The sequence below is a fragment of the Sphaerodactylus townsendi genome, unplaced genomic scaffold (genome assembly GCF_021028975.2).
Source record: "Sphaerodactylus townsendi isolate TG3544 unplaced genomic scaffold, MPM_Stown_v2.3 scaffold_19, whole genome shotgun sequence".
In the NCBI taxonomy this organism is placed as follows: Eukaryota; Metazoa; Chordata; class Lepidosauria; order Squamata; family Sphaerodactylidae; genus Sphaerodactylus; species Sphaerodactylus townsendi.
In genome coordinates this window covers 903,572-926,771 of record NW_025950352.1, presented here as the reverse complement: position 1 = coordinate 926,771, position 23,200 = coordinate 903,572, and the positions used below count along the sequence as shown (strand labels likewise).

The following is a 23,200-nucleotide window of genomic DNA, read 5'->3' as shown; positions in this document are numbered from 1 at the left end:
CAAAGGCACCTGGTGGGCCACTGCGAGTAGCAGAGAGCTGGACTAGATGGACTCTGGTCTGATCCAGCTGGCTAGTTCTTATGTTCTTATGATATCAACTGTAGATAAGTCGCGTAAGTGATCCTGAGAAACAGGATGTGGGTGGGAGGCGAGGCAGGGGCTGCATCTGTCCCTATCGCAGGGCCTTGAGGCGCCTAAGCTCTTTTCACACATTCCCTGGGAAAGCAGGACGGGGGGGGGGGGGACGGGGGCAATGTAAAGGGACCCAGGAGAGCCAGGTCGAGCAGAATTGGCTTTCTCAAGCCAGGCACTTGCTACCTTTCAATAAATGCCACTGATCAAGGATCCAGAGTCTGGTTCTGGTGGGTTTCCTGGCCTGTGTGGCCGTGGTCTGGTAGACCTTGTTCCTAACATTTTGCCTGCGAAAGATCCACCAGACCACAGCCACACAGGTCAGGAAACCCCCAACAGCCAGTTGAATCTGGCCGTGAAAGCCTCCGACAATCCAGAGTCTGTTTATTGGCTGAAGGTCTGTGACCTAACAGGTTGCTATGCCCAGCCTCAAGAACCCCCACCCGCCCCCCAGCTATGATCCAAGGTCACCAGTCACAGGACAGATGGGGGGGTTGGGAAGAGGGAGGAGGGAGCAAACGGTGTAGGAAAGGGGGGGAGCTGGCTCCTGGCATGTATGTTTATTTATTATGTATTTATTTATTGGTTGAACTTATATACCGCCCTCCCCCGGAGGGCTCAGGGCGGTGAACAACAAAACAAAAATAGAGCACATAAACCCGTGGTGGTGAACCTTTGGCACTCCAGATGTTATGGACTACAATTCCCATCAGCCCCTGCCAGCATGGCCAATTGGCCATGCTGGCAGGGGCTGATGGGAATTGTAGTCCATAACATCTGAAGTGGAGGTTCACCACCACTGACATAAACCAAAGACTAAAATCTGGTAAATATTAATTAAATTGGCTCTATGTAAAATAAAATAACCCACCCCATTAAAACGCAGCATACTAAAAAAATCACATAAGCAATAGATGGCCATTTACTATCAACTCTAAAACAGAAGGAGGCAGCCACCAGGAGAAGGGAAACTCCACTGGCCAAAAGAAGGGAACACCAGAGGAGTCCCAGTACAGATCAGGACGAGGAAGGCCCACCGAACAGCACTCTGGGTTCCCACGCATGGACCACTAGCTCCTCAGGAGGTCCAATGACAGGGCAGAGGCTGAGGCCATCCCCTCGTGTCACTTCCTATCCCTGGGATTCAGAGGTTCGCTTTAGTCATCGTGGCTAGCAACCACTGAATCTGTGTACAACCCCCTTCTAAAGTTATCTCTGCCTGTGGCCACCAGCACATCTTCCGGCAGCGAATTCCACATTTTCACCACTTGTTGCGTAGAGAAGTATTTCCTTTAGTCCTGCCCAAAAAGGCTGCCCTGGCAGCTGGGACGGATGCCCTCAAGGTCTAGCATTTTGGGGGAGGGAGAAAAACTTCTCTTGGTCAGAGATGAACCACCTGAAGGAAGGGGGTGGGGGAGGGGCAGAGAGAACGACTGGGCTGGTGCCCCAGGTGCCTCTCCATCGGGAGGCCTTGCTCACCTCACACCCACAGCCAGATCCCTGGGGGTAACCAGTGAGACACCAGAACAGAAGCCTAGACTGTCCTCTCAACGGGCACCTTCATGTGGCATGTGCTCACGGGCCTTACTGGCGAGGGCCCAGGCTTGCCACCATGACCCTAGGTACATGCCACACATTTTGGCCATGTTCATACACTGGCATTTCCTGTGCACACCTAGGCCCCTTCCGCACACGCAAAATAATGCTTTTTCAAACCACTTTCACAACTGTTTGCAAGTGGATTTACCCTTGCACAGCTTCAAAAGAGAGCACTGAAAGAAGTTTGAAAGTGCATTATTCTGCAAGTGCAGAATGAGCCCTAGAGAGGGGATGAATGAAGCAACCCACAACATCAGCCTTTATGTTCTGCAAAACCAATGAACAAGCTGCGGTAGATAAGGCAGAACAGAGGAATCCAGAACAGATCAGAGAAAGGTCTGGACTCCACGCCCTATGAGGAGAGACTTCAGGAGCTGGGGGTGTTTAGTGTAGTGAAGAGAAGGTTAAGAGCTGACATGGTAGCCATGTTTAAATATCTCAAGGAATGTCATGTCGAAGAGGGAGCAAACTTGTTTTCTGCTGCTCCAGAGACTCGGACCAGGAGTCACAGGTTCAAGGTGAAGGTAAAGAGTCTCCACCTAAACATTAGGAAGAACTTCCTGACTGTCAGGGCTGTTCGACAGTGGAATTCACTGCCTCGGAGTGTGGTGGAGTCTCCTCCTTTGGAGGTTTTTTCAAGAGAGGCTGGCTGGCCCTCTGTCAGGAGTGCTTTGATGGTGTGTTCCTGCATGGCAGGGGGTTGGACTGGATGGCCCTTGGGGGTCTCTTCCAACTCTGCTACGATTACAACAGACACTGTGCAGTTTTATTTATTTTTTATTTATTTTTTAAGCTTTTATACCGCCCCATCCCCGGAGGGCTCTGTTGAGGTTGAGGTTGTTTCTGGTACCAGAAGCAGAGCACCGTTTGCTGGAAGAGGTCACCGGCAGAGGGCAGAGGAGAGAAATAATCTCACCTCTAAGGCAACACAGCTGGGGCGGGGGCAGGGGGGGAGAGACATCGTGTCACCAGGGTCTGAGGGTCATGTAGGGGCAGGAGGCTGCCGGCTTTCATGCAAGGGGGTCAGGGCTCCATGTACAAAGGACTTCAGGCGGAACTTGCCAGACTGTTTGCACATCGGGCACTTCCCACAAGAACACAAACACACAGAACACTCTGTCCGACGCTCCGACACCCGCTCTTGGGAAGGTGTTTGCTAAGGAGGAAAATCACTTGAGGGTGACTCAGCCGAGGCCCCGGGAGGGCAGCGTTTCTCTCTCGGCCACTGAGGTCGCTCAAGGTTCTTCTGACACCCAAGAAGCAAAGAACGAGTGAGCCACTGAACTCTCATTGCTGCTCCCCTAAAAAGAGAGGCTCGGCAGTCACTGCCCCCCCCCCCCCCCATCAACCCCGCTGCAATCTAACGGGCCAGAATCTGTAAGTTCCCCACAAACTCATCTTAGTAAGTTTAGTAAGTACACCGTCAGGTATGGCTATAAAACCTCTAGATTAGGTTTTTATTTCGGCAGTCCTTTGTCGCTCAATAATTGTTGTACAAAGTATTCTTTTCTCACCCTCTTAGGAGCACAACTGTTTTTTTCTATTAATTAGAATAATAATTTGAACTGAATTTCAAGTTTCACTTGAATGGCTCTTCTTTAAATAGTCCTTCTCTCTGGATATCAGGATCCAACAATTATTGGCTTGACAAAGGACTGCCAAAATAAAAACCTAATCTAGAGGTTTTATAGCCATACCTGATGGTGTACTTACGAAACATTTTTTGTAAATTTGTGATAGTAAGATAATGTTAAAATGATACTCACCTAGTGAGTTGGAGTACGCATGGGTGTAATATTTGTGACAGTACCTGTTGTACACCTGCCTTGATTATTTTAGAGCAGTATAAGGAGATACAACTCCTCTGGGGTTGCCGGCTTCCTGTCTGACCGGGCAGGAGACAGCCCAAGCACCCCTCTCTGCTCTACCCCTCTGAGTCAAGGTGTGCTCAGCTCTGCCTCCAGGAATAGAATCACAGAGCCATAGAGCTGGAAGAGACCCCAAGGGGCCATCCAGTCCAACCCGCTGCCATGCAGGAAGACACCATCAACGCGCTCCAGACAGAGGGCCGTCCAGCCTCTCTTTCAAAACCTCCAAAGGAGTCCACCCACGTCTTGCTTGCCACAGCAGCCACCAGGGGACAGAAGTCCCTGAGCAGCAGTTGCCACTGGCAAGAGGCAAGCAGCCCCCGCTCCACACAAGCAGAGCCCCCACCAGCCCTGCCCGTGTGCCCAGGGAGGCCGGGCAACTAAATGCAAGGAAGATCCCAGCGGCAGCAGATCTCTCCCTGGGCCCTTACCCAGGACAGTGAAGCAACGGAGGACTTCGTTGTGGTTCTTCAGCTGGACTGGCAAGGAGGAATCCGGGGGGGTGCTGATCTGCTCAAGGAAGGAGAGAAGGACGGTTCAAATGACTCAGGCAGGTTACCGACGCCAGCACTGCCCCAGCCGAGACCTTGGGGCTCAGAAACGCCCTCCCGTGAGTGCGGCCAAAGGCCAGGCTCTGCAGCACCTCCCTCAGTGCTAGGACAGGCAGGAGAGAGTGTGGGGCCCGGTATTTCAGAGCACTCCCAAAATCAGGGCGGAGTCTAAAGTCGCTTCCCCTCCCACCCCGGGAGCATGCCTGGCACTGGAGGGAGGGCCCAGCCAAGACTGAAAACGGAAAGGCAGAAATCTGGGACGTGCAAGTTCCCCAGACCGCCGTGAGAGGAAATGTCCGTTCCAGACGGGATGTTGAGCTTGGGGGGACAAAACACGAGAGAGGAGCCCACGACCCCCCTGCCCAGAGGCCCTCTGCTCCCCAGGAGCCTGGATCCTGAGCGCCCATCGGGGTGTCCTCCCCTGTCTGACCCTAGCCCTTTGGGAAGAGGGGGCCAGACTCGGCTGGGGACCGTTCTTGCCCCACCGTGGGGTCCAGCAAAGCCCAGCACAGAGGCCCAAAGCAGCCCAGCTCCTCAGGGGGACATGCTCAGCAGTGCGTTTGCCCAGCCTCTCAGTGCGGAGTCTCAAGTGCCACACAGCCAAAAGAGAAGCAAAGTGGAGACCCCTGCTTGAGTCTGGGGCGGGGGGGAGCCCCTCTTGGCTCCAGCTGCTTCTCTGCTTGCCCTCATCCAGATGTGTGGTGCCCCAGCCAGCCCCTGCCCTACCTGCAGCTGCAGAGCACTGAGGAGGCCATCCAGCTGCAAGTCCAGAGTCCGGCTTCCGATGTTCACCGAGGCTTCCAGGATCTGGCACAAACTCTGCAAAAGGCGACATGTGGAGCGGGATCAGCACCCCCCCACACCAAGGGAAGAGCCGGATCAGGACCCTTCGGGGCACACCCAAAGCCAGTGGTGGCGAACCTATGGCATGGGTGCCAGAGGTGGCACTCAGAGCCCTTTCTGTGGGCACGCATGCACAGACTTCATCATGTGGGGAGGGTGGAAAATCATCCCCCCCCACACACAATCCTAGGCTGGCCTGGGCAGGATCCTTTACCTGGGAGTAAGCTCGGTTGCTGGCAATGGGGCTTGCTTCTGAGTAAACCCCTAGGTTGTGATTCATCCATCTGCTGCTGCACAGTTGTTTCCACCAAGGTTACTCCCCGGTGCAACGCCGCCTAGGGAGCTGCTAACTGTTTTTCTAAACTGAAACCTCAGTATTCAGGACTAAATTGCCTGCTGGCACTTTGCCATAAATAAGTGTTTTAGGTTGTACCAGCACGCCTCGAAAAGGTTCGCCATCACTGCCCAAAGCACTCCACGGCTGTGGCTCAATGGGGATCCTCCCCTCCCCTGGCAAGAGGGCAAAGGGCTCAGGGTCCAAAGCCTCCTGCAGTGGCATTCCTTGCCCACTTACCTTTGAGACGTAGTAGGCCTCCAATCGCCTCCTCCGGCCAAAGCAGCATGCCCGGATGAGGCGAGGGAGCTCCTCCAGCTTCTCGCCAAGGCTGGGCAAGAGGTGGCCTATGGGGCCCAGCCTCAACCACTTCTAGCTGCAGAGGGAGCAGGGAAAGGGGTCATCGGGCAGGAGCAGCCGCCCACCCAGCCACAGGCCTACTCAGCTACTTCCTTCCAGGGACCTGCTGCACGGAGCAGCAAGAGCCCAGCAGGTCCTCAGCAAGGGGCCTCTGCTCCAGGACTTGCACGGGGACAGAAGCACCCAGTGGTCAGGGCAGCCTGAACAAGACGGGCGGAGGGAGGAGGGGGGGTTTCTGCTCTCCTCGCCCCGGGGCCCCAGCCCCCCCCCCACCTTTTGCCTCCTGCTCTGCAGCTAGTTGCTGAAGAGGACTTCGTAAGCTGAAGATTCCTGGCTGGCAGTCCACCACGTGGGGGGTCCGGGCCTGGTCCAGGCTGGCTGGGCATCTGCCTGAAGTTCTGCAAAGCTGCCCCACCCCAAGTGCAGGGAAACCTACAGTGCCAACCTCATGACAGCAAAAGCCAGCCCTTTCAGGGGAAGAGGGCAGCTCTGCTCCCCCACCCCCCCCACCCCCCCCCCATCCAGGAGAAAGGGTTTCTATCAGGCCAGCATGCAGACTCCTAAACTGGTCTTAACACACCATAACCCCGCACACAGGCAGGAAGGGGATACCCAAGGCTGCTCTGGGAGGGGCAGGATCCCTGCCCTGACCCCTTCCCCTTTGTACTCCTCGTATGCACAGGCAGCACGAGACTTCGGGGTTAGGCACTATGAATCCCAGGAGTCTTTGCAGCAAAGACTTCTGGAACTTGCAGGTGAAAACACTGTATCAATGGGAGATTTCAAAGGAGTTGTCTGGACAGAGTTAGAAGATGGCCACAGGAGTTTGATTTGTATCCCCTTCTGCAGGAGACTCAAAGGGAGGGCTGGGATAATCCTCCTTTTGCCCTCCCTCACCTATACAAAGCACCCTGTGGGAGGTAGGTGGCCGAGAGAGCTCCGAGAAGCTGTGACTAGCCCAGGGTCACCCAGCTGGCGCGCGGTGTGGCAAAGTGCACAGGCTGATCTGAATTCTTGGTGATAAGCGCCTCCCACAGCTCCAGAGGGCGCAGAGCTGGGAATCCCGAACCTCGGGTTCCCTCCAGATTAGATACATGAGCTCTTAACCTCCTACGCCACTGCTGAAGAAGAAGAGTTTGGATTTATATCCCCCCCCCTACTCCTGCCAGGGGAGACTCAAAGGCTGATAATCTCCTTGCCCCTTCCCCCTCACAACAAAGCCTGCCCTCCAAGTGAGAGTGGGCGGGCTGAGAGAGCTCCGGCGAAGCTGCACTGTTTCCAAGGTCCACCCAGCTGGCGTGTGTGGAGTGCACAGGCTGGAATTCCTGACCTCCCCAGAGAAGCCTCCACCAGCTCAGCGAGCTGACAGGCAGGGGAATCAAACCCAGTTCCTCTCAGATTAGATATTACGAGTTCTTAACCTCCTACTACTGCTGCTCTTTAACCTCCTCACATGCCATCTGCTTGCCCTTTTTTCAGGAAATCTGAAAAAGCTAAAAACCACAGAAGGCAAACTTCCAAAAAATGCTTTTGACCCGGTGGAGAATTTGAGTCAGCATGGCCTGTGGAGGCTTAAAAATGGTCATGCCAAAGATTATACATTTTATTCTAGAAAAGGTCTAAAATCCCATTCAAAAGAACTGATATGAGTATTGGATTTCAAAATGCCTGCAGGAGCTTACTTATATGGAAGGACCCAGGACATTTGGTCTCTAAACCTCTTTTGATCATATCACGCGGAGGATTTGCACTTGGGAAAAAGAAAAAAGGTTTAGACATTTAGGTGGAAACTAGATGAGGCTTTTTAAGTTTGGACTATGACACTCAAGAAATGCAAAAAATTTTGAAGATTAAACATTTGGGAAAAAAACCTGAGGCCTTTTTGTTGGGAATCTTGGGATTTTCCTACGCAATACAGAACACTATGTACATGACCACTGCAAGGGCCTTATATGCACGAAAATGGAGAGGGAGTAAGATACCAGCAAAAGTGGACTGGATTGTGAAAGTTACAGAATGTTCAGAAATGGCAAAACTGACGTCACCACTGAGGGTCAAATGTTTGGACAATTTTTTAGAAAACTGGAAACCTTTCACAGAATAGCTTTTTAAAACCCATTCAAACAAAGTAGTAGTAGCAGGGTTGGAAATCTAAATGTAAACAGCAGACTGTAAATACTAGATTACTTTAGAACTGGACTAATATTTTTAATTATATGCATGAACCTGTGCTATTTTTTAATCAAAGATGAGATAGCTGGAAGACATTATTTGGTATGTAATTGGTTGTATTTTCTTTTGTATTTCTTTCTTTTTTCCTACATTATTGTATTTATTTTTGTTTTATGTCAAAAAATAAAAGTAAATTAGCTTAAAACGAAGCCTTCACAGAGCCCCCTGGAGGCCCTCGCCTCCCAGTGGCAAGCCCGGGCCTCACCTCCCCAATCCTTGGGAAACAGAAGACCTAATCTTCTCATATGATCCTGCTTTGCCATCCCCAGCATGGGCAGCATCGTTCCCAGGATGGAGGTGAGGAAAGGAACCATTCCAAAGACTGGGGGGGGGGGGGGGGGAAGAGTGACATCAACAGTAGCCTGAAACAAAGAGCTCTGGCCAGCAGGTTCTCCCTCCCCCAACACACAAACATACAGCCAGCTCAGAGGGCAAAGCAAGGCTGCCCCCCCACCCTGCTCATGCAGCAAGAGCCCCTTCCCTCCTGATCACAGCCAAGCCACACCCCAGGAACTCCCAGCACTCCAAAGGCTTTGCCCACTCCCAGCCTCTGCTCTTCTGCTCCAGAACTCTCGCTGGAGGCAGGACAGCCAGCACAAAGGCGCATCTCTGCCCCGCATTGAACTCCCTTTGTGCCCAGGGTGAAGCCTTTGGCACTCAGGATGTATGGGATTACACAGTGCCCATTATTCCCTGCCAGCATGGCCACTGGGCTGCTGGCAGGGGCTGATGGGAATTACTGTAGTCCATAATATCTGGAGTCCCAAAGGCTTGCCACCACTGCCCTAGCTGCAGGACTGCTCAGGAGGAGGTCTGGGGGGCACGGCTGTCTCCCTTTCTGCCCCACTGTGAGGAGGCCCCAAGGACCACGCCCTGTCCAGTGACCCTGTTCCTTGGATCGGCTGTCAAGTGGGCCAGCCCAGCCTGATGGTCTGAGGTTTCGGAAGCTGCTGCCGGAGGACCAGGGGCATGTGTGCTTCACCAAACCTCCTCCTCTGTTGAGCCAGAGATGCTTTCTGCTTGCCCTGACCTGGGTGGTCCAGGCTAGTCTGGTCCCAGAATCTGAGCAGGGTGGGTCCTGTGATTGGAACTGAACAAGAGACTGCCAAGGAAGTCTCTATGCAGAGGCAGGAAATGGCAAACCACCTCTGAACATCTTTTGCCTTGAAGACTGCACAGGGTGGAGAGGAGCCAGGTGTGACTTGATGGCACCGCCCACCCCCCACAATGGCCTCCGTTGTCAGCAACTGGGCAATCCCTGTCCTCTGCTTCAACAGGGCTCCAAGCCCATCATTTGCTAGCCACAACCCCCTGACAGCCCCCTCTTGCCCTTGGGAGCTGGCCTGCACAGACCCTGCTGTCCCCCTGTTTGAAGGAGGTGTCTCAGGCCCCCTGCAGGAGCCACCCCAGAAGGCGGGGAGGGCCTGGCAGAAGGGCCCCTTCCACAAGCGTGCCTCCCAGGGGCAGGAGGCCGACCCACTCCCTCCTTACTCCAGCCCCCTGCTCAAGGCCAGCCCAGCCACCACCTACCGTTGGCCACGGAGAGGCTGGCAAAGGTCCGCACGATGAAGTAGTGAGGCAGGACGCCCGGCTGGAACTTGGTCAGCACCTCCTCCATCACCTTGTTGATGAAGCATCGCCCAACGGCCACTAGGATGTCACTGGCCGCCTGCTGCCACTCGGGGATGACCTCCTGCATGGCCGAGGGAGGAGGAGGAGGAGGGGGAGGAGACAGGAGAGAGGAAGGAAAAGAGCTGACACCTGCAGCCTGAGCAGCCCCCGCGGGAGCCTTAGAGCCAGAGAGTAGGGTGGGCAGTGGGAGGACGCGGTTCCTCCTCTCCTCCCCCCCACATGGCAGCACTCTCCCTGGGCTGTGGGTGGTCCCTGATCTCCCCCTTCACAGAGCTCGCCCCAGCCCCAAAGCTGCAGGCACCAGAAGCGGCTGTCAGGGAGCAAATACCTTGGATTTGGTCATCTCATTGGACGCCAAGAAAATGACGATCTTGGCCATGCTCTTGTCCATGCCGGCCACGCTGCTCCTCACCATGGCCTCCATGGCCCTCAGGACAATGACCCGGTGGGGGTACGCCAGCTGGGAGGGAGAGGGAAGAGCACAGAGTCAGGGCCGGCCTCCCACCCCCGGGAGCTCCAGGCACAGAGTCTGAAAGGCACAGAAGCACAAGCGCCTCTCAGCCAGTGGGGGCACAAGTCACAGAGAGGGGGTCTCGGCCCCAGTTTATGGAGGCACTTTCAAGCGTTTAGAGCAGGGGTGGGCAATTATTTTTTCCATGGGGCCGCATAAGAAACAGAAAATATTGTGGGAGGGTTGGGCTGTGTTGCTGGGGGGGCAAGAGGTTTGAAAGCTCCTCGCAGAAGCCGCAGCCAAGGCAACCGCTTCAAGTGGGGCTTTCAAGTGAATACTAAAACTCGCCCCCAGCACGTGAACAGGGCCAGGAAGTCAGGGTCATCCGGCAGGCCGGATGTGGCCCGCGGGCCATATAATGCCCAGGTCTGGTTTAGAGGCTGATATCCAACGGATGAAGATGAACAGTTTGCATTTACATCCCCCACCCTTTCTCTCCTGCAAGGAAACTCAAAAGGGGCTTACAATCTCCTTTTCCTCCCTCTCCCCCTCACAACAAACACCCTGTGAGGTGGGGTGGAAGCGAGAGAGCTCCTCAAGAACTGTGACTTGAAGACCCTTAAAGGTCACTCCAGTTGGCGTGGTGGTGGAGTGTGTGTACAAGAACTAATCTGGTTCACTAGGATGAAAGCCTCCCACAGCTCAGAAGTGGCAGTGCAGGAGTCAAACCCGCTCCTCCCAGGGATTAGGAGTGCACCTGCTCCTAACCACTACAATCTCACGCCAAGCAACCTTTAGCGTAAGGGAAGGCTAGGATGAGTTTTCTTGGGCTCTAGGAAGCAAGCCAAAATTTAGGAGCCAGAATTCAGCCTTCAGGATTTTGTATTTGAATGACCAAATGTTCAAGTTACCACTATCAAAAGAGTGAATCCCAACCTCTGCAGGAGCAGCAGTGTATGAGGGAGGTTAAGAGCTCAGGTAATATCGAATCTAGGAGGAACTGAGGTTTGATTCCCAGCTCCTGCTCCATGGGGCCTGGAGCTGTGGGAGGCTTATCTGGGGAATTCAGATTAGCCCTGTGCACTCCCCACACACACGCCAGCTGGAGTGATCCTGGGGCTAGCCACAGCTTCACATACTGCACAGCTTACAGGGTCAGTGTGCTATCAGTCAAGCAGACCAGGAAAGGATTTAGGGCGCTCTTAGTTGATAGTTCCATGGAATGTCCCAGAACTCCAAATGCATGTAACAGCTGTGAAAAAGAACAGGCAAACTCTATGCTGGGGATCATTAGGAAAGGAATTGATAATAAAACTGCAAAGATTGTCATGCCCCTTGCATATATAAAGCAGTGGTGCTGACGCATTGGAGTACTTGTAAGTCCAGTTCTCTGAGTCAGCCACATCCTCAAAAAAAGGATATTGAGGGGAGGATAGGAAAAAGAGAGGTGCAGAGAAGGGCAGACATAGGATGATTGAGGGACTGGAGCACCTTCCCCTATAGAGGAGAGGAAAAGCTTACCCAAGCAGCGTTTGGGACTCCTTTTTTGTAGATTTTGGAGAGGAGGCGGCTAAGGGGATATGGGATTGGGGAAGTCTATAAAATTATGCATGGAAGGTAGAAAAATGTTGACAGAGAGAAATTTTCTCTTCTCTTTCCTCACAATACTCAGGAACCAGGGGCAATCCATTAGAAAAATGCTGGGGAAGAATTAGGACTAATAAAAGGGAAACACTTCTTCACGCGAACGATGTGGATTGGTGTTTGGAACATTACGCTGCATACACAGGAGTGCAAGTGGCAGTGATGGCCACTCACCTGGATAAGCTTTAAAAGGGGCTTGGACAGATTTATGGAGGAGAGAATTCGATTTTATGGCTACTCAATCTTGGATCCTCTTTGATCTGAAAGGATTGCAAATGCCTTTATACAGACCAGGTGATCGAGCTAACACAAGCCATGAGAAGGCTACTGCGCATGTTTCACACATCCTACATGTGAGCTCCCAAAGGCACCTGGTGGGCCACTGCGAGTAGCAGAGAGCTGGACTAGATGGACTTTGGTCTGATCCAGCTGGCTTGTTCTTATGTTCTTATGTTCTTGGAGCTCTCTCAGCCCCACCCACCTCACAGGGTGTTTGTTGTGAGGGGGGAAGGGCCAGGAGATTGTCAGCCCCTTTGAGTCTCCTGCAGGAGAGAAAAGGGGGGATATAAATCCAAACTCTTCTTCTTCTTCTTCTTCTACAAAGTTTCCTGCAATTTTATTCCAAGTCACAAAAGAAGAGTGGCAGCATCTAAACAAACATAAGGACGACACGAAAGCCAGCCTCTGGGCCTAGCTCAATGTTTCCTCAACTTTTTCATTAGAATCAGAGAATTATTTTATTACTTTTTTTAAAATGCCATTGAATTGAACACTGGAGCCAGTAAACAAAGACACTGATGTAGGAAATAACCTCCTCATCCGCCACCACTGAAAAGCATAAAGATAAGCTTGCCTGTAAGCAACGACAAGGATTCATGGACATTTATTGTTATGTCATAAATCATTCCGTCAAAAAATGATCAATCTGATCCCACCAGTCAACTCCCCTCCTTATGACAGACTCATTTCCACACAGCTTTTCTCCAGGGAGGTCCCAAAGCCCCCACCCAGCTCCTTTACCAAGTGGATTTCAGGAGGGACCTCTCTGTCACTCCTTTTACCACTGGAAAAAAGTGTTTTGCAGCTCCAACTCTTCATACCTCCCAGTAAAATCTGCAATGAGGGACTCTGCAAATAAACACACTGCTGGAAACTTGCCCTGGGCACGCCACAGTGGAAATGTCCCCTTAAGGCACCACGGCAACCTGGCACCCGACATTTGAACCCTGGTCAAACCCTCAAAAGCAGACATGTTGGGAGGGCTGGGAAAAGGGGGAAATGACAAGCAGGGAACTCTGTGCGCACGCACACCCCAACCCCCCCTGGGGGGTCTCAGTGGAAGACCCAACCACCACCACTCCCCCCTCTTTCTTTTGTTGTCTCCATAGGAATCCCAGCACTCACTTAAGCTTAAAGCTCCGTGTGTTTTGGTTCCTTCCAGATGGGGAGGCCTTCCTGCACCTCCCTCCCAAGGCTGCTCTCTCCCTCAGGATTTGCCCTCGACTTCTCCTCTGAACGTGGCCATGCGCTCCTCTGCACGCTCACACGCAAAGGGTCTTGTCCCAAGCAAGGACTGCTCCCCGGCCCCCCCCCAGGCCAAGGGGCGCCACCTTTCTCATGCTGGGCCGCGAGGTATTCTCATTGCATGCCTGGTCAGGACCTCCTCAGGTTCCGATTTCCCCAAGTAGCACAGAGAGCTGAAGATCTGCTCGTGGACCAGCGGGTCCTTGTCTGTGGTGGCATCCATCAGAGTCACTGCCAGCCCTGCAAGAGAGAAAGGGGGAGCTGCAGTAGATGTGCAACATCCACCTTCAGTGACCGTGAGCCAGCCCTCCAACCTCGCCCCAGATTATGGGCTCTCCCTCTTCCCACTCCATTGCCACAAGGAACTTCTTAGAAAGCACAGATTCTCCCCCTCGTAGGCTTCCTGCTCCAAGGCAGCACCAGAGCCCCTCTTGGGCAATGCCAGCTACTAACCCAGCCCCTTCCATTTACCCCTTCTGCCTCGTGCATTTGGGTCCCTCAGGTGGGAGTTCATGCACCAAGAGCAACCCTTTACACCTCCCGTTTCATTTCTCCCTATGGAAGTTTCTCCAAGTGCTGCCTCCTCCTAGAGAAAGCCAGCACTCCCACTACCCACCTTCAGGTGGTCCCTTGTATCAAGCTTTCAAAAGCAAAGCCCGCATGGCTCCTCTCTCAGACTGGGAACCGGACCTGGACCACGACCCAGGCATAGGCACAGTAGTCCCTCCCTCCCCTCCCAACAAAAAAAAGATCTGGGGTCACGGGAGAAAAAGGCTGAGCTGTCGACAGTGTGCCAGAAAACACTGTGCAAGGAACTGAGAAGAGGGGCTGCCGGTACACGCTTTCCTAGGTGGGCATGTGCCATTCAGGTCAGCTCAGCCAGGGGAGAAAGTGCCAGAAGATCAACAACAAAGTGTTGTTGGGCTGATCGGCTGACAGCCACACCCACAAGGGCCACCAGGGTGTACGAATAAGGACTGAGGCAAGATCCTAGAACCATGGTGGCAAACCTTTGGCACTCCAGATGTTATGGACCACAATTCCCATCAGCCCCCTCCAGCATGGCCAATTGGCCATGCTGGAAGGGGCTGATGGGAATTGTGGTCCATAACATCTGGAGTGCCAAAGGTTCGCCACCACTGTCCTAGAAGCTGGAGACTCAAGGCACAGATGGGAGAAACTATGGCAAGGCCTGGTGGCGGACAGTGCCGCGGAGTTGCAGCCTACTGAGGGCAACCCCAAAGAAATGTTCAAGGCAAGGGAGGTCCAGACAGAGGTGGGATCCAGCAGGTTCTCACAGGTTCCCGAGAGTAGGTTACTGATTATTTGTGTGTGCTGAGAGGGGCGCTTACCTACCGGGTGATTTTGCCTACATGAGTTTTTCATTGCCTTAGATTACATGCCTCCTCCCTCCTCAGCAACCTTGCACGCAGAACTTGAAGCAGTCTAGCAGGAGGTGCACCGGCATGCGTGGCAGCCTGCGCCTGCGTGCATTCGTTTCCCGCCCAAGGACCGGCGCAGTGGCAGCATCCTTGCCACAGCCCTGCCCAGGAATGCCCCGCCCCCAGAATGCCCGGCCACGCCCCCATCATGCCCCGCCCAGCCCCACTGGCACTACGCCACAGTCTGAATCCCACCACCATGGGAACCTGTTACTAAAATATTTGGTCCAGAGGTGGCCAGCCATTGCCTGCCTCTGCATGGCGACGCTGGGCTTCCTGGGTGGTCTCCCACCCAAATATGGCCAAGCTTGACCCTGCTCAGAAGGCAGCTTAAACTAACGCGAGGAGACTCGGTGAAGCGCTTGCCCTGGGTTCTCCAACAGTACCAGAAGAGAGACACAAGAACCCCTCTGCACATGAAGAAAACCAACAAAACCCAGCCGGACCAGAGCCAAGGCCCACCCAGCCCAGCACCCCCCTCACACAGTGGCCAGCCAGATGAAGTTGGGGGAGCAGAAGACGACCACACCTCGGAAGCGTCCTAAATGCAGGCAGGAGAGGCCCACATATCCCTGGAGAGGCTGTTCATCTAGGGCAGCAGAAGCCCCGAGAGGACAAAAAGTTACACCTGCTGCTTGACTCAAGAGGGATTCCGACAGGACGTCTGGCCAGCCTCCAAGGCTGTGAGAAATCACCTTTCGTTCACTAGCAGGGAACGGCTGCCTCCCTGCCCCATCTCGTCTTTCACCTGCACATCCAAGGTGCGCGTTAGGAAGGAAAGGCCCAACCACTGCGCTCGTCCAAAGGTCTCATCCAGGCCTCCCCCAGCAGGCCAGAGAGAAGAAGTTCCTGGCAGAGTTCCCAAAGGACTTTGCCTGGTTTGCCCGGCTTCCCCGCTCTGGGCCCTCCACTCCAGGGGACACGGGGGAATCTGAGGGGAGCTGGCAGCTTTCCTGTGACTCTTCATCTCAGAAGAGGTTCTTGAAACACTCCTGCCAACAGCAACGCTCTGACCGACTCCTCTCCCCGCCCCAATCCCAATGGCCGGGGTTTCCCTACAGAGGAGCAGAAGATGAGCCAATGCCGAGCTCAGGGGAGTCAGGCCAGGGGCTCCGAACAAGACGAGCCGCAGGGCACAAGGGGCAGCCAGTTGCCGGCTGCCAGCCAGGGAAGAAAAGACGCCTCCCCACAACTGTCGCAGCCCCTCCACCACCCGAGCACGGCCCGGCCCCTCAATCATCCTTCCAAGGCAGGTGTGGATTTGATTTAAATCACAACTGAAACACTAGTCAGTAAGATGATATTTAAATCATGGTTTCCTCCATAGAGACTTGTTCTTGTTCAAATGGTTTCACTTTCATTTTTAGTCCTTGCCCCTCCCTCCTCACTCTTAGCTCCTTGTGCAGATCGGTACCACTCCAAACAATCTTCTATTCATTGAACTTCTTGAAACCTATCACTTAAGAGGTAAGGGGTTAATTCTGTGTACATAGATTTGCAAAGGAACAATGGGATTCAGGACTCTCAGCTCTGCGTGTTTATTTTGTAACATTTTTGCTGCAAAGAGGCATGTTATCTCCACAGACACAAAATTACAGCGAAACTAAGAACCTGTGATAAAATCTTCTAGGTAGAAAAACTGCCCCAAATAATCTGACATTGTGAGTGGATTAATGTCATTTGTTTACCCAAAAATATACAGCTTCATACTACAAAATTAAAATGTACGAAGCCAGATCTAAAGGCGTCTGTCCGAATGAACCTGCAATCGATGCTCCCATGGGCCACAGGACAAAAGCTGAGCGGGTGGGGCAAATCTCCAAGACAGGCACCGTATAGTCAGGTGCCTCTTGGGGCCACCTGAATCCAAACCACCGCAAGAGAGAACCTGCCAACTCCCTCGCCAGCCAAGCCCCTCTCTCTCCAGATTCAGGACCGGCTTCTACTTTGCTCCTGCTCTGTTCTTTCACAACAGAAATGCTGCAAAATATGGAGAGAAGCAGCCCCCTATTTGCCAAATACAGAAAGCAAAGCCATGCAAGATGCTCACAACAAGAACACCGCATGCTGGCTGGCTGTGTCTTTAGCTGTGTGTTTAACAGAGAGCGGAATCGGAATTTTTGGCTGGAAGACAGGGGACAGGAGCCAGCTGAGACGCTCTTGCCAGCTTTTCTCCCACCATGTCTGTTCTCTTGGGTCCCAAGACTACACTGCCTCAATCAGGCGACAGGCTCTCCTCTGTCTACGCCGCTGCCTGCAATGCAGACATGGCGTCCACCCGAACTCAAGTCCTGGAATGCACAGGAACCACACACCACGAGGCAACCACATGCTTTCACCACTTCTTCATAGCATTCCACCTCCTGATGTTCCAACAGGTCACGTGTATTCGATATTAGGAGCAAAAGCTACCAGGCCACGGCCGCACAGCCCGGAAAACCCACAAAGCCACAAGGCCATTTCAGCCTATTCTACCGTTTAATGTTGTGTTTGTACTAGCTGCTGTCCACCTCTGGGTTTTTGTTGACTGCCTGGGATCATTTTGTTCTTTTCCGCACTTAAGGTGATCTGGCACTTTTGCGCAAGGTTTGCTTTAGCATGAGGGAATGTATTGAGTTCCGTCTCTTTAAACGATGTATGCAAATAGCTTCTTGGTTACCAGAAACATTTTGGCAGCTATTTTATGGACAGTTGTTCTGTATTTTGTTATTTCTTTAGGTATTGTTTATAATACAGCGTTAAACTTACAGTTTTTCAACCGTTCAGCCGTGGTGCAGTTGTTTATTATTATTATTATTATTATTATTATTATTATTATTATTATTATTATTATTATTATTATTATTATTATTATTATTATTATTATTAATAATAATAATTATATTTATAAACCGCCCTCCCCCGGAGGGCTCAGGGCGGTGAACAAAACAAATAGATAGAGCACAAATAAAATCAATAATATCAAGATTTAAATAAATCATTAAATAGTGGCTCTATCTATGTTAAAACCAACCCCATCAAAATGCAGCGTCCTAATATCAGATATACCGATGGCGTCCTACTAATAAATCCCCTGAGAAGAAAGGGGAGAGGGGGGAGACGGCAGGGTCCACAGATGTTATAAAAGGGGGGGGGGGCATCAGCGGCCGGACTCCCCAAAGGCCCGGTGGAACAGCTCAGTCTTGCAGGCCCTGCGAAATTCAGTAAGATCTCACAGGGCCCGCGTAGCTGGAGGTAAGAACATAAGAACAAGCCAGCTGGATCAGACCAGAGTCCATCTAGTCCAGCTCTCTGCTACTCGCAGTGGCCCACCAGGTGCCTTTGGGAGCTCACATGTAGGATGTGAACGCAATGGCCTTCTGCGGCTGTTGCTCCCGATCACCTGGTCTGTTAAGGCATTTGCAATCTCAGATCAAGGAGGATCAAGATTGGTAGCCATAGATCGACTTCTCCTCCATCAATCTGTCCAAGCCCCTTTTAAAGCTATCCAGGTGAGTGGCCATCACCACCTCCTGTGGCAGCATATTCCAAACACCAATCGCACGTTGCGTGAAGAAGTGTTTCCTTTTATTAGTCCTAATTCTTCCCCCCAGCATTTTCAATGGATGCCCCCTGGTTCTAGTATTGTGAGAAAGAGAGAAACATTCCTCTCTGTCAACATTTTCTACCCCATGCATAATTTTGTAGACTTCAATCATATTCAATCATAGGTAGAACGTTCCACCAGGCAGGGGCCAGAGCTGTAAAAGCTCTGGCCCGGGTGGAGGCCAGCCGCATCATATATTGTCTCAATTAGTGCTTCTCTGCACCTCCCGGCCTTATACTGACTATCTTCAGGTTAACAGTAAGGTGTATTACTTGCATTAAGAACTCTGGTTTGCTCTTTTCTGATGCTTCAGGGAGGGGCACAGAGAACAGACCGGAGACAGGAACATGATCAGGAGAGGCGCTCCTGAGGTTCACTATGTGCAGGCAGCCAAGAGAAATCCCCAGGAAGGCCTGTTTATTAAAAGAGCTGTTAGCTTCAATGGAGCTACTCCCCCCCGCCCCACCCCAAGAATCCCAACAGCATTTGATTGGCAAGTTCAAAACAGCAGACGATGCACCAGGCAGGGAGCCAAACACAGTATTGGCTGAGCACAACAGCACAAAGTCAACACAAACTCTTCCAGGCAAAGAGAGAAACCAAAGCAGGTGCCAGACGCAGCGAATGGACCTGCAAGGAGAGCCGGGCAGAAAAGCAGAGCCAGGATCTCTTCTTCCCCAAGACTTGCTTGCAAGGGCCAATTCAGACATTACACCTGACACACATCGCACAAGGAGCACAGTGTGGCTGCAGCAGCAGGTTACGCCAGACAGCACCACACGGTTACGCCAGACAGGAAGCTGGGACTGAGCACGTCCAAGCACTGCTACCACCTTGGAGAAGGTGTCCTCTACAGGTTCTTGGGGCCCAGTAGCGACAACTGTTCAGAATCCTGCCCAGGCGTGGAAAGGAGGAGAAGAAGAGTTTGGATTTATATCTTCCCCTTTCTCTCCTGTAAGGAGACTCAAAGCGGCTGACAATCTCCTTTCCCCCCACCCCAACAACAAACACCCTGTGAGGTAGGTGGGGCTGAGAGAGCTCTGGAAAACTGTGACTAGCCCAAGGTCACCCAGCTGGCGTGTGTTGGAGTCCACAAGCTATCCTGGCTCACCAGATAAGCTCCACAGCTCAGAGCGAGGAATCAAACCCAGTTCTCCAGATTAGAGTGCACCTGCTCTAAACCACTACGCCATGCTGGCTCTCGAGAAGGAGGAGTTTGGATTTATATCCCCCCTTTCTTACCTGCAGGAGACTCAAAGGGGCTGACTATCTCCTTGCCCTTCCCCCCTCACAACAAACACCCTGTGAGGTGGGTGGGGCTGAGAGAGCTCAGAGAAGCTGTGACTAGCCCAAGGTCACCCAGTTGGCGTGTGTGGGAGTCCACAAGCTAATCTGGCTCACCAGATAAGCTCCACAGCTCAGAGCGGGGAATCAAACCCGGTTCTCCAGATTAGAGTGCACCTGCTCTAAACCACTACGCCACGCTGGCTCTCAAGGAGGAAGATCCGCTGTGCTTCGCTCGGCCAAGCCTATTTCAAAATCCCTGGCCAAGGGGAAGTGCTAAGTCAGAGGGCTTGAGCAAGCTTCGACATGAAGTTGGTGCTTAGAAGCACAACGCTGTTTGCTGACACACACTGCAATTCCCCTGCACGTTGAAGTCACACACCCGTTTTAAGGACAGGGTCACAAGAGTTGGAGGCAGCAGTTTCTAGGACAGCGTAAGCAGAGCCACAAGCTCCCGCAGCTGGCCACTGCAGGCAAGCTCGGCCTGAGCAGTTCTGGACCCCCCTTCCCTTCGGCCTGAGAGACGGGCCCGTTGCTGGCACACAGATCAGAAAGCGACCGCCTTTGCGTTAACTACACAAGCGTCCAGGGACGCCAAAGCCAGGGCGATGAGACCCTGGTAAAGTTCTGCTCAGAAAATAATTAACAAGAAGGGGAGCCTCTCCCCCAATGGAAACTTGCCAAAAACTCAAGGAAGTAAATTGTAAGACAATACTATTTATAGCGATCAATACTAAGTACACATACACATACAAGCCAGTACAAAACAACGGTACTTATCATGTAGTCCGTGCTCAGACCAGAACGATGTCCTGCTTCCTCCCTAAGAGCTGCACCTGCAGACACGGTGAGCTGACAGAGCAGAGGCAACATACTCCACCTTGAGGGACATCTCAACACCAGAGACTGGTAGCGCGGGAAGGAGAGACGGGCGGCCAGGACAGACCTCACGACCTTGACAACCGGAAGACCACGGCAAGCACCCCTCTCCTCTGGCAGCGCCGCCTCAGGCACGCCCACCAACCACGGAGCCACAAGGGCCAGCCAAAGACCCCACTCCGCTGTGGCACTTACTTTTCACCAGGGACTCGGTCATCTTCCTAGCTCTTGGCTGGTCAGCCTGCGGCTGGGAGTCCTGCCGCTCCGAACGCAGGGTCCCCGGAGGCCCTATCTTGGCGCCAAGGGGGGGCACCCCCTGCCCCCCACACGCAGATGCTCCTCAGCCCAAGAGGAGGAGGCCAAGAGTGGTCTGGCAGCTTGCCAGGCTGTGGCTGGAGGGGAGGTCCGATGAGCCAAAGCCGGGGCAGAGGCGGATCCTGGGGGTCAGAGTCCCTGATGCTGCCGCCACCGCCGCCACCGGGCCCCGGGAACCTCGGCCCACTTGCTCATCCTCCGGCGCTTCTGGCCTGCAAAGAGACAGACATGGACATTTGGGACCTCCCGGCAGGCACTAGTGACCAGCCCCAGGGGGGCAGCCTGGGCCCAGCAGCCATGGCAGGGGACCACCCCCTCCTCCTCGGGGGCCAAGACCCAGCACCACCCTCGGCACCCGAGAGGGTCCGGGGCGGCCAGTCCTCGGGGGGGGGGGGGGGGCAGCAGAGACCCCGGGGGGCGGGGCTTGTCCAGGACTGAGGGGCGCAAGGCGGGAGCAGAAGCCGCACCAGACCTCGCCCCCCACTCGCCCGGCCGAGACAGGAGCCCCCCCCCCCCCGCAGAGGGCAGGGCAGGAACACGGCGGACGGGGGGGGTCGGCCTCTCCCCCTCCCCCCGTCCAGAGCGGCCGCCGCCCCCCGCTCAGGTAAGCAGGCAGCCCCCCACCCCACCCCGCAGCGCCCGACCGACGGACGGTCTCCAGAGGGGGGTCTCCCTCTCCCCCACCCACCTCGGCGGCCCCCCAGCCCAGCAGGGAGCACAGCGGGGGGAGGGGAGCGGGGGGCGCCTGGGGGGTCCCTGCCCCCCTCACCTGTCGCAGCTCCATCGGCGCGCCGGCGACACTTCCGGGTCTTTAAAGCCCCGCCCCTCACCTGGCCCCGGGGGCGGGGAGTCCGGCCTCCGCTGGCCCCGCCCCTCGGACGCCCCGCCCGGCGCGCTGGGGGAGCGGCCCTTTGGAGGGCGGCCCTGCAAGTGGCGGCGGCGCGCGTGCGCGGTACGGCTCAAGGCCCGGGCGGAGGGGCGGGAGGCGAGCCTCGCGCGGCTGGCCACGCCCCTTCCCTGTGGGCGGGGCCGGTCTGGAGCCACAGAGGCGTGTTCTGGGGGTGGGGGCGGGACGGTTGCAGCCTGGTCGAGGTCCTATTGGGGTCGGGAGGGGCGCTGAACTTCCCTCTCGACCAAGTGCAAGGGGGGAGTTGGAAGGGACGTCCAGGGTCATCCAGTCCAGCCCCCCTCCGCCAGACACAGACGCACACACTGCGGGAAATGCACAGCTCCCCCCCCCCCACCAGACACGCGCGCGCACACACACCCTGGGGTCCCACTGCAAGCAGCGATTTCATAGGCAAACCATTTTTGTGGGGTAGTTTGCCATTGCTTTCCCCGACTATTCTTTCCCCCCTAGCTATGAGCTAGGTCAGGGGTAGGGAACCTGCGGCTCGAGAGCCGCATGCGGCTCTTCTGCTCTTGCTCTGTGGCTCCACGAGCCGAGCTGCTGGCCCCATCCTTGCCCGCCTTGCAGGCAGCAGGGCAGGCGTACCACTGCCCGCAGCCAGCTGGGCCGCACCGCCGGCTTCCCCTCTCGCCTGCCCCATTGGAGCGGGGCGGGTGCTTTCCCGGCGGCCGGCGAGGCCAAGCCACTGGCCCCATCCTTGCCCGCCCTGCAGGCAGCAGGGCGGACACATCCATGCGCTTCTCAGAATGAGCGGAGTGAAAGGTAAAAAAACCCAATATATACAGTGTTATCTTTATTTCAAATGTCAAAAATTATTTGCGGCTCCAAGTGTTTCCTTTTCCCATGGAAAACGGGTCCAAATGGCTCTTTGAGTGTAAAAGGTTCCCTACCCCTGAGCTAGGTACTCATTTACCGACCAAGGAATGGATGGATGGCTGAGTTGACCCTGAGCCAACTGCCAGGATATCTGACCCACAGGGGGCTCGAACTCCTGACCATGTGAGTGGTCTTAGCCACTTAACCACTACGCCACGCGGCTCCTACAAGAGCAATAATGCTACACAACAAAGTCCATAAAATGGAGCGGGCAGTTTAAAATATTCACATTTTCACACGCCTCCTCCCTCCCCCCCCCCCCATACTAATGGCCCTTTCTGAAGAGGGCGACAGCAGAAGTAATACAATTCAAGATACAATTTCAGGCCCCCAAATCAGCCTAATAATTTCTCTCCTGCCAACCATGCGAATTCAGTGGAGAAGGAGGGCTGGGCTGGGCTGGGCTGGGGGTCAGCAGGAGCATCTCCGGTGTGCAAGGCCTGCGGAACTTACAGAGACCCTGCAGGGCCCTGCCGGCGGCTGAGAGAGAGTTCAGACGGCCCCAAATGTCCGGGCTCTGGCTGAGGCCAACTGGCTATCTTTGGGACCAGCCCGGGACTACCAGAAGGAGAGCAAAGCTCCCTGGGGGGCAGGGGAGGGCGGTGTAGGGGGATGTGGTCCTGCTAGTATGGCAGCTCCAGGCCCTTCACAGCCTTAAAGGTTAACCGCACCAGCACCGTGAACATGATCCAGAATTCAACTGGTAGCCAGTGCAGCTGGCAGAGCACAGGGCAAACA

The 23,200-nt window shown here is 54.2% G+C and overlaps 1 protein-coding gene across 1 annotated transcript in view; it reads right to left on the bottom strand.

Annotated features, from left to right (window-relative positions):
• Nucleotides 1–21,587, bottom strand: part of MROH1 (maestro heat like repeat family member 1) — a 59,734-nt gene extending 38,147 nt beyond the window's left edge. The window contains 11 exon segments of the mRNA XM_048482682.1: nt 4,031–4,109; nt 4,877–4,969; nt 5,568–5,699; nt 5,791–5,849; nt 5,990–6,094; nt 8,140–8,241; nt 9,450–9,612; nt 9,880–10,011; nt 13,265–13,410; nt 20,557–20,888; nt 21,446–21,587. Coding sequence (XP_048338639.1) covers nt 4,031–4,109; nt 4,877–4,969; nt 5,568–5,699; nt 5,791–5,849; nt 5,990–6,094; nt 8,140–8,241; nt 9,450–9,612; nt 9,880–10,011; nt 13,265–13,410; nt 20,557–20,578 — 1,033 coding nt within the window. The 5' untranslated portion in view covers nt 20,579–20,888; nt 21,446–21,587.
• Between the last annotated feature and the right edge of the window lie 1,613 nt (nt 21,588–23,200).